General features: G+C 37.1%; 1 protein-coding gene across 1 annotated transcript; it reads left to right on the top strand.

The window, feature by feature from the left end:
• Window positions 1-1,711: 1,711 nt before the first annotated feature.
• LOC144438420 (dolichyl-diphosphooligosaccharide--protein glycosyltransferase subunit 1-like) lies at window positions 1,712-10,163 on the top strand. Its single transcript, XM_078127445.1, has 10 exons — window positions 1,712-2,030; window positions 2,903-2,964; window positions 3,441-3,750; window positions 4,212-4,418; window positions 5,190-5,382; window positions 6,682-6,781; window positions 7,341-7,599; window positions 8,254-8,389; window positions 8,907-9,016; window positions 9,625-10,163. Exons 1-10 carry the CDS (start codon window positions 1,782-1,784, stop codon window positions 9,808-9,810), a joined length of 1,812 nt encoding a protein of 603 aa, XP_077983571.1. The 5' UTR covers window positions 1,712-1,781; the 3' UTR covers window positions 9,811-10,163.
• The last annotated feature ends 855 nt before the right edge of the window (window positions 10,164-11,018 follow it).

Genomic DNA, 11,018 nt, shown 5'->3' with positions numbered 1-11,018 from the left:
ATTAAACTTTATTTCGGGAAAGAAAAAGAACGCAAACACGCTCATAAAAACATCCCATAGATAAAAACTATACATAAAAAACGGCAATTTAAAACAAGTAAGACTTTAAAAAGACAATCTGACGAATACACATGAACAAATAAAAGCATTTAAAAATACAACAAATCTCTATACAGTTTATGAATCCCCGAATAGAGGATTGTATCGGAATTTAGCACTGCTGCAATTAAACTATTTTTGACTGTTTTCGATACGTTTAAAAAAGTTGTACATCAATTTACGTCTTAGAGCCGCAAAAGTGGGGACTGTGTGCTGCACAAACATACGACTGGCACTGCAGTCACGTGAGTAGCCCATCAGAATGCGAAACGCATTGCCATTGTTATAACCAACTCTAAGGTTGTTAATGCATTTCTTGTTGTACAATGACCACAGCTGTGAGCAGTACAATCTTTAATATGGATTAAAGATTTAAAAAATTGGCGCGTTCTAAAGAATGTCCCTAAATGTATAAATTAGCCGAAGTTAATATCAAATGCCATATCAATCAGAAATATGTACATGACATACCAGTCCCTGGCCGAGTGAAAATTTTGTATCAAGGATATATCGGATATTTACGATAATTAGCGGGTTCTAAATATCCTTCTAAATGTATAAATTAGCCGAGATTGTATGGTATAACCAGGAAATTAATATTAAATGCCATACAATCAGAAATATATGTACCCGATATAGTCCCTGGTTTCGTGATAATTTTGTACCAAGTATATATTGGATATTTACAATAATTAGCGCAGTTTAAACATCCTTCTAAGTTTAAATTAGCCGAGGTTGTGTGGTAGAACCAGGAAATTACTATTGCCATACAACCAGAAATATGTACACGATATACCAGTCGACGTCCCTTGTACATGTACATTAGACCCTGTGCGCAAAACAATTCAATTTTCATTGTTATCATGTAAAAATATTAACATTTATGAAATGTAATTTCGTCACGAAGCTTATCGTAACTTACTGGTTTTTATAATTGAACCAAGGCTTTACGTATCGCAACTACCGAGATTTTGTCTCTTAGCTGCTGTTTCTGTAACGCAGCTAGCGAGATTTGTATCGTCGCTAAGATTTCTTACCTACCCCTGCTTCTGAAGTCGTTGAAAAACCAAGTCGATTTTTTCTTTCATTTGGTTTGATGAACTTGGGTAGACCAATTGTAAAATATCCCTGCACTGCAGCTGGATCAACACGTTTTTTTTTTCATTCGGCCGTAGTTGGCGCTATTGATCGAAAGGTTCGTTGACCCTTGTGGTGCCCGAAGGACTAGTCCTACTGTACTAAAACTATTATTCTTGTGGCAAATAAACGGAAAAAAAATATTTTTTGTGTCGGCTACCTACCATATCGTTTCCCTATGGGCACTTGATACGATGCGCTGAATTTCAGAACTTAATTTTTTTCATAAACCAAATTCTGGGAAAATGAAATGAAATATTTTGATAGATCGAATGAATATTGCAAAAAAGAGAAAATTCATGAATATAGCTGGAGAATATAACTAGAATTTCAGCCAAAGGTGTATTTTTGGGTCGATACTACATGTGCACTTTGTTCATGTTGTCCTTCTCAGTCATTCTCCCAATGAACGACTGACGCGAAGCGTTGTTGTTGACGTGGCTGCAGCAAGGCATTATGGTCCTCTTTGCAGCGGCCATTGTTTTGCCTCTGCTGTTGTTGCTGACGATCCGGGCGAAATCCCCGATCATCGACAACGTAGCAAGATGTATCGCCATCTAGTGTACCTTGCGATCTTTACAAGTCTTCTATCTTTGTCTACAAATGCAAAATCAGGAAGCATAAATGCCGATATACGTATAAAAAAGGCCGAGAGGACAGTGGATCTTGTATCCCAGCTGGTCAAGCAGACAACAATACTCACATTGGAGAATGGAGGAGGTTCGTCAGTCGAGTCGTTTCTTATTGCCACTGAGCCAGCCCTTGCAAATAGCTTGGCATACGTTGGTGCCACGGTAAGTGAAATGACTAAAGCTTACCTTTATGCAATGTGATGTTATGGCTTTATCGTGTAAAATTGAATTGTATTAGATCGTATTCAGGTATGATCACTTCCGGGTTCGTTTGAGTTGAACATGTACACCTGGCAAATTAGCCATGGGTGATCACGATACCATGCAGTTCATTTGAGAGGAGAGCAACGCAAAAAGTAACAGCACAAACAATACTTGATCATTTTTCACTATTATGTGACTCAGACATTAACAGTTGATGTACATGTATCCTTGGCCCAGCGAGGACAGATGGAAAGGGTGGGGGGGGGGGGTTACTCCCAGGGGCCTTCAAGAGATGCTATAATGATTATATATATATATATATATATATATATATATATATATATATATATATATATATATATATATATATATATATATATATATATATATATGTGAAATTAACTGTCATCAGGTTTTCAACTTGCCAATGCATTTATTGATGGTGGTGTATATTACTAGTATGACACGTTTTTTCAAAGTTACCATGATATCCAATAGAAGGTGTATGCTGTGTGTGTACAAGTGTATATTGTGCACCTTCCATAACATCCCACTACAACCTTACCATATCAATGTCACCTGTTCACATACTAAGCATTTCTATGGTTACTAAAATACATACTTTACAATGAGTTACTAATATTAAAAACACCAGTCCACACACAAGGTCAAAACATTCAAACTTGAAAATAAAAACAAATGCAGCCAATGGGCAAGTTTTAAATACATTTGTTGAAACCCTGCAAAATTTCAATATTGTTTGATTGAACACAGCCTAGTGTTTAATACTCTCATCAGTAATGACTTGTTTCTTACGTTGAAATCCACAGATAAAAACAGATGAAGAAAACATCCCACTTGATGTTGAAAAAGCCACAGTTAAAGGAAAGAGGTAAGTGTTGAAAGTTTTCTTCTGGTATGATTATGGAATTTTATATTTTGTTGGGAGGTTTCTGTGAGATAGAAGTCGGATCACTGGAAACCTGATGAAAACATAAATTCTGTTTTGTGTATAGATGTGAAGATTTTGGGGACTAACTTTGTGAAGTATTGAGAAATAATGTGACATAAGTCACTTGCATTCCGTTTATTGAAAATTCAAGATGAGAACAGATTAACACAAAAGTCATGCCTTGTGTAGTCGCCATGGAGTTACAAGTCCAGCATTGCATGATCAGTGTTATTTATAACACGGAGCTGACATGTAACATCTACAAATGTACAATACCAACTGGAATGTGCCAGCATCAGGCCTGTGTTCAGCAGGTCACACCACGTTTAAACAAGGTTTTCAAGGTGCTAGTAAATCGAAAAGGCATGCTTTAGCTCTGCTGTAACAAAGAATATTTCTTTCCATTACTGTTTCAGTGACAAAATATTTTATAAAGTGTTTCTTGAAGACTCACTAAAAGGAGGGCAGTCATTGACACTACAGACTGAAGAGGTCTTCACTCATGTGCTTGAGCCATATCCAGCTGAAATTGCTCAAGGAGATCGACAGTTGGTTGAATTGAAATCTAACCACTACGTATACAGTCCATACACCGTTGTAGAGCAAAGCACCACAGTGAAACTACCAACAGCCAACGTTGAGTCGTACAGTAAACTCAACCCAGTATCACTTGATGAGGATGTCATCACGTATGGACCATACGATGACACAGCTCCATTCAGTGAGGTATGCTGAATATTTGTTATCTTGCACCGTTGTTCACCCTTTCACCAGTAAAGTACCGGTACTCAAATACATGCATACATTAAAGAATGAAACAAATCATGCGTGGGTTGAAATTTGGTTTTGGTGACCCGTTCTAAAGCTGAGGTAAATATGTAGCAGTAATAACTGTTCATGACTGGATGATTTGGTGACAACTACCTACAAAGAGTCCAATCCTCCAAATTCTAGCTAATACTACCTAGTAATACTACCTAGTAATACTACTGGCGTATTGACCTTAAGAAAAACACTAACTGGAGTGTTCCCTAGTGAAAATCAACAAGGTATTAGGAAAGCTCGATAGTTGGGGGGGGGGGGGGGGGGGATTTTAAAAAGTTTTTCCAACATTGTAGTGTTTTGTGTACTAACAAATACCCCCTGGTAGAAAGAGGATTAACAAGTTAGCGTTGTTTGACACACAGGATAGTATGAAAATACATTATGAGAACAACAACGCATTCTTAGCAGTCACTTCTATGGAACGAGTGATTGAATTATCTCACTGGGGCAACATTGCTGTTGAAGAGACCTTGGATATCAGACATTCTGGTGCCACACTCAAGGGAACTTTCTCTCGCTATGACTATCAGAGAACCCAAGATGCATTTTCCTCTATCAAGTCTTTCAAGGTGAGAATTTCAAAATATAGATGGAAACCAAAACATAGCAGACAGAATGTTAGCTGTAAACATGCATGTATGATGTAGCCACAGAATTGCTGGTCAGTATGTCAAAACACTGAATAATGTATCTTGGCGTGTGATATATAGAAAGAAGAAGTACAAAACTAAAACAATATGACGGAAAGTGTTACAATTTAACATGGGAAATAGACAATATTCCATTTTACTATCAGATGAAAATTTCTACTCGGAGACCATGAAAATTTTGGAATCAAAATTTTGCTGATGGGCCTGTCGGCATCGTGAGGGGATATTACAATGTGCTGTATCTCTTGTGCCTATTACGAAAATACTAGCACCTACATGTAATTGCGCATCTGCCATGCTGACACATACAATTTCGTATACCATTTGAGTCTTTCAGCAATAGTGATGATGTACCTGTACTTCTGCAATATGCAATGTTCTTCAGTCTATATAATACATGTACACAGACAATCTTGCCATTGCTTCAGATATGAACATTTGGAATAGTTGTTTGGCAAGTGAAACTATTGTCAGTGGGATCTCTATCCAGATGGAAATCTTAATTACAATAAGCGATAATATTCCCCGTCATATAAGCCTTCACTTTTGCATGTAATAAAAATAATACAGCCTCTAGTCATTCAGATATTCATCTATCCATCATGCATGAATTCCATAAATTATCCTGTTACAAAATTAGCTATTCTTTCAACGAATTGACCAACTAATCTCACCTACCTTTGCTTTCAGACTATCTTGCCAGCTTCAGCCAGGGATGTGTACTACCGTGACGAGATTGGTAACATCTCCACCAGTCACTTGACAGAACAAGATGACCATGTAGAGCTGGAATTGAGACCTCGATTCCCATTGTTTGGTGGATGGAAAACCCACTACTACATCGGTTACAATGTCCCAACTTATGAATACCTGTTCAATTCTGGTGAGTTCATTCAAAGAGTGTGATACATGATTGAATTAAATACCTTTCCTCATTGAATTGATAGAGGTCCAGTGTGCCCGCCAAGCCAATTTGACACTCTTCTGATGCACACAATTTCTAGTGACGCACCAAAATTTTGATGTTCCCCTATCTCTTACTGTGTGGTGACTTTGAATACAAGAAATGTCAGCTTTTATCATTTTGACCCAGAATAAAATTTGGCTATCATTAGAGGGCATACTGTAGAGGTCTCTAAATTAAATCTCAAGGCCACAAAGAAGATCTGAAAGAATCACTGCATTCTTACTCATTTAGAAAGGTTATTGAGAGAGAATGGTTCTCCCCATTCATTGATAAGGTGGAGACAACCACTCAGAAGAGTCAGATCACCTTTAACTTATTTGGACCATAGAATTGCTATTTTTCCACATTGTTAGCACCAAGAATGTGTAACCATTAACAGTATGTTTCCAAGTAGTCCCCCTGTATTGAGGGAAATAATGTAGATCTTGACTCCCTGTTGATATTGATGTACCCCTCTTGAATGTATATTTATAATTGACCAATACTCATTTTGGACTACAAAGAAACTGTGTGTGTGAGGGAGTGGTGTACATTATGTACAGCTCAGTACAAATGTAACATCAGTCTTTTCAAACAACATATGATATAACAGCCTGATAGCAGATACAATGTCAGTTATATAGTCTTTACATTGAAATCATCTTTTGAAATGACATATTATATACTCAGTGCAGTTTTGTTTTGATGATCATGCCAATTACTAAAGTTGATTGTATTACTTGGGTAACAGTAGCCTGTTGTGGCACTGTGGAGCTACATTATTAGCTGGTTGTACCTCCCTAGTCCTGGCACCAATAGCTTGTCGTGATTATGTTGTCAAAGCTGATAACAAGGGATTGAAAATTTCGCCCCAATAGCCTGGTTGATCAGTGTACAGTCCCTTCTACCATGACAACTAGTTTGACTGTCATGTATATTCCAATGAATCGTTATGTAAAATACACACATTACACTACTTGAGGCAAAACAGAAGTAGACATGTGTTAATTTACATGTCATTTACATATGGTTATGTAAATTTAACTCTGTGGGGTGCTGGACAACGACTTTTGGGGATGTGGCTACATTAACTGTTTGACAACATAGTCATGACAAGCTGTTGATGCGAAGGCTAGGGAGTTACGACCAGGTACTTGTGTATCTCAACATTGCCGTAAACAGGCTAGGGTAACAAATGCCAATTGTACTAATTTGTCTACTACTATTTATTTGCAGGTGATCAGTATGTACTTCAGATGCGGTTCCTTGACCATATTTATGATGATCTAGTGGTTGATCACCTCACTGTCAAGGTCATCCTGCCAGAAGGAAGCAAGTAAGTTTCTTGAGTTGTCAACCTACATCTTGGCGATTTCAAAAACTCTGCTACCCTTTCATAAATTGCTGAATATTTCTCGCAGGACTTTCACAGTGTATAAACAAAGGGAAACCCTCAATTGAAATTGAATAACGAGAGGGATTAACAAGATATGCAATCATTTTGCTGTTTCCAGAAATAGATATTTATATCTACTCGAAATACCTGTAAAATCCTTGTGTTGTGTTGTTTGGTAAGGTACACCTTGTACTGCAGTGCTATATTTTCAAGGGATTTTATTTTAACAGATTGAAGTCTATGTCAAAAGTCAGCTCAGCTATATTGCATGATTGTTTTTCTTTCAGTTCATGTAATAGGGTGTGATTTGAAAGTCATTTTTAAGTACTTATAGTGACACTTCAACTTTGAGTGCAAGTCCTTGCAAAAATTTATAATGAAAAGAAAAGTTTCACGGTGTTCATACATGAAGTATCAGCCACGTGATGTGATAGTTTCCCTACACCATCCACAACTAAATATATTTTTGTATTTAGCTCATATTATTGTATCATGACAGGGGTCTTGAATTCAACACACCTTATAATGTAAATAAGGAGAATGTCCAGCGTCATTACACTTACTTGGACACCTTAGGAAGACCTGTCATTGTGGCTCACAAGGACAACCTAGTAGAACAACATATTCAAGATTTTGAACTCAACTATACATTCCAGAAGATTTTGCTACTACAGGAGCCTTTGTTAGTAGTTGGTGCTTTCTATCTACTTTTCCTCATTGTCATTGTCTATGTCAGGATGGATTTCTCAATCTCTAAGGTAAGTGTCTTACCACGTTTTATCTACTTTTCCTCGTTGTCATTGTCTATGTCAGTATGGATTTCTCAATCTCTAAGGTAAATATTTGTCTCACTGATGGAAAGCTAAATCTCACAGCAGGTTACTTTCATTTCCTGTGGATGGTTTCAAAGACTGATAGATTTTTCATTGTGGGCAATCTGTTGATTGATAGTGAGGGAGGGGAGGTGTTGCAGAAACAGTGAAATGGGGGTATCCACGACAACAAATCTCTCGGGCTAGTGGGTTACATTGGTCCAAAATTTCCCATGTATATTTGTATATTATGTAAATTACTTGGTGTCATATTCACTTCTGATAAAAGCCATAAATATAGTGGAGTGATAGATAGGTTGAAAAGGTTTAAATTGTAAGAATTTTTACACAATTAGGTGAACTGACTGAGCATAGATATTTTCTTGGTCTATGACAATCTTTTGTGTAGTACAATACAGTATATAGTACTCAGGTGACTAAGTTGTAAAGGTTATTATTGACTGGCAAAATCTAATCCTTCATGGTACATACAGTATTTACTAACTTGAAGTGCTTTGTGTATCATAAACGTATGCTTCACCAAGCTTAGGAGTGTTTTTCCACCGTGTATGCCTAATTTCTGTTTGATTTCTTTGTCAGGATCCAGCCACTGAGTCTCGTCTTCGTGTTGCTGGTTTGGTAGAACAAATCCTAAAGGTTGAGAGTAAACGTTTCACCCTGTATCAAAGCTATGATGAAGCCATCAGCAAGTTCAAGTCCAGCAAGAACTCCAACAGTAAGTTTCTATAAGTCTTATTTCATATTCAGTTATGTATATCATATGTTTTGTTGAAAAAGTAGGTGCTGTGTACTTATCTTCACACAAAATTTTGGATTTAAGTCCACATATTATTGGACTGCCAGTTTATACTACTGTGGAAACTGAGCTGTCAGCTGACTATGGGTGGACACAAACTAAAACTAATGTTCATGTGGTGGATCACACAATTAGGTGATAGCAGTGCTTTTGTTGCGTGAATAATCAACCTGTAATAAAGATAGCATAAATACTTGAAGTTGCCAAAAATATTCACTGCAAGATCATGGAACTCATCAGAAATAATATCCTACTGTGTGTGATGACATCAACACCCTTTAATAGCTTTTGTCGCACCAGTAGTTTTAGATTTTTGTTTCTATGCATAGTTAGCCTAAACCCCGGTTTCCACTGTAATACCTTTGGTGTTAAAGATCATAAAACCAGTTTATAACTTGTCTCCAATTGTAACGTATTACATTATTTTAATCTGTAGACTTCAATGAAACCCGTAAGAAGTTGGACCAGGAATACAAAGGGTACACAACTAACATCAATGCCTACTTGGCAACTCTCAAACAAGAAGGAACTGATGCTGCTGATAAGGTAACTATGTTATCCCATTGTCACCTCATATAGTTGAACTGACAGTGTGTTAGAGAAATATTTCATCTTCATCAGAAACTATCACATATTAATTGTGAGTTTGATATGTTGCTACTGCAGTGAAATATGACATTTCCTGTACCAATGATACTCTACGGAACCATTGATGACTAAGTTGTTTGTTGCTTCAAAAGTGAGAATGTCATTGTGAATGAATGACTACTTACTTACATGTACATGAGAGCTGGGTAGGAAATGTGTGTTATAATTTAAGGAATATAGTCGCAACATTTTACACTATATCACATGTCAGTCAAAGAACCATTGCAAGAACTTAAACACTATTGTAACCTGTAATGATATAATGTGACAAAACAACCATAATGTAGCCTACCACACCATTTGAGCTTGTCAAAGAGCTGTAGATAACTACGTGAGTGAAGTTAAGATGAGTGAGGGGAGAAATGCAGAAATATATAATGGTTGTACTGCAGAAGACATGATTTAGTATTTCTTGTGTCATGAGTGTTTACAGGAGTAACAATAGGGTAATCTGTTTAATATTACTTCTGGTAAATCTGTACTTTTTATTTTCTTGTTTCAATTAGGTGGCCGAGATCCAGAAGTTTGAGAGTCAGCTGAAAGACTTCGTTGGTCAAGCCATACAGCATGCCGAGAGAATTGTCAGCGGCAAGTTCACCAAGGGACAGTATGTGGAAGCAGACAGAATTAACACTGCCAAACGAGAAGACTTTTCAGGCAGACTAGCAGCCATTGTTCAGTCACTTCAATAAACTAAGTTCCATTTTATACCTATGGTGATGGATGAATTCTAGACGATGAAAACACAATTTATGATTTCTCGTTTCGTGTGTGCTCTTTAAATCATGACTAATAAAATACTGATGCCTACTTAAAACTTTCAGTAATAGAGAAAAATATCTAGATGGTTGATGTAAGTCGTCTAGTTGTCACCCATATTATAGGTATAGCATGGAAAAGTCACACAAGATGATATATATGCATTTCTGTATTTGATACAGTTTTATACTCTGAGAGGATCTATCTCTTGGAAGTGTTTTGTCTAATCTTTATTCCTGGCATGGAATTTAGAAAGTCCCGCTGCAAAAGAAATAAATTTGGAAGTAGAGAAAACTTTGCTTTACTGTGTGTTTTTTTTTCAACAATCTCTTGCTATGCTGTGTGAAGAACTTGGACTTCGATTATAGTACTCAAGCTTATTTTGTCAGATGATACGAACTATCAGCTACCTAAATGAAAATGGAGGTTGGCAACAAAAATACATTACAAATTTCATGGAAGTCAGAAATTGAAGGGCAACACAAGGGAGGTTGATTTCATTTTATCAACATATCTCCTAACATGCATAATGCTTCGACTCACTTTATAGCAGGTATCTTGTATTAGTCAGATAAGCCAATGTTTAGAACTCAATAATACGTTGAACAATGCAGGATTGGTGAAATAAATCTTTGTGAGTCCCCAAGCCATAACATCTACACGTCGACATCAACCATGTTCCTGTTTACAATGCTAAGAAAGATATGACCTCCCCCCAACTTAATTTGTGATGATGTTTATTAACCAGAACCCAATATTCAAATTACTTGGCCTTGAAGATTCTCCATACAACATTGTACCCCTGGTATCAGCAATTTAAAAACCCTACAATTAATCGTATTTACAGGTATGGCACAAAATAAATGTCATTTCCATGTACTGTAGTTCGAGAAACTCTAGAATTACACACATAATGATGTGGCCAGTAGTGAGAAGTCATCTTTCAGAATGCTCCAGCAGCGTAAACTTCGCCTTCCCTTTCCCTATCTCTCTCTTCTTCCGCTCTGCGCTCTTGCCACCGCTATATCCTGGCTTGGCGCTGTGCAACAAGTCTTTCACTTTGTGCAACCTTGTGTCATCTCTCCTGGCTACTTGGCTGTACTGACCATGCTGGATGCCCAGTTTCTGTAGGATCTGAAGG

Source organism: Glandiceps talaboti, chromosome 1 (genome assembly GCF_964340395.1).
Source record: "Glandiceps talaboti chromosome 1, keGlaTala1.1, whole genome shotgun sequence".
In the NCBI taxonomy this organism is placed as follows: Eukaryota; Metazoa; Hemichordata; class Enteropneusta; family Spengelidae; genus Glandiceps; species Glandiceps talaboti.
This window is presented reverse-complemented; position numbering and strand designations above follow the sequence as displayed.

What these genes read in the sequence shown, in the direction of transcription:
- LOC144438420 (XM_078127445.1), top strand. Translation starts at nt 1,782, where the DNA reads ATGTATCGCCATCTAGTGTACCTTGCGATCTTTACAAGTCTTCTATCT. An exon ending in TGAATACCTGTTCAATTCTG is followed by an intron (nt 5,383 to 6,681) that starts GTGAGTTCATTC and finishes ATTTATTTGCAG; the next exon opens with GTGATCAGTATGTACTTCAG. An exon ending in ATCCTGCCAGAAGGAAGCAA is followed by an intron (nt 6,782 to 7,340) that starts GTAAGTTTCTTG and finishes GTATCATGACAG; the next exon opens with GGGTCTTGAATTCAACACAC.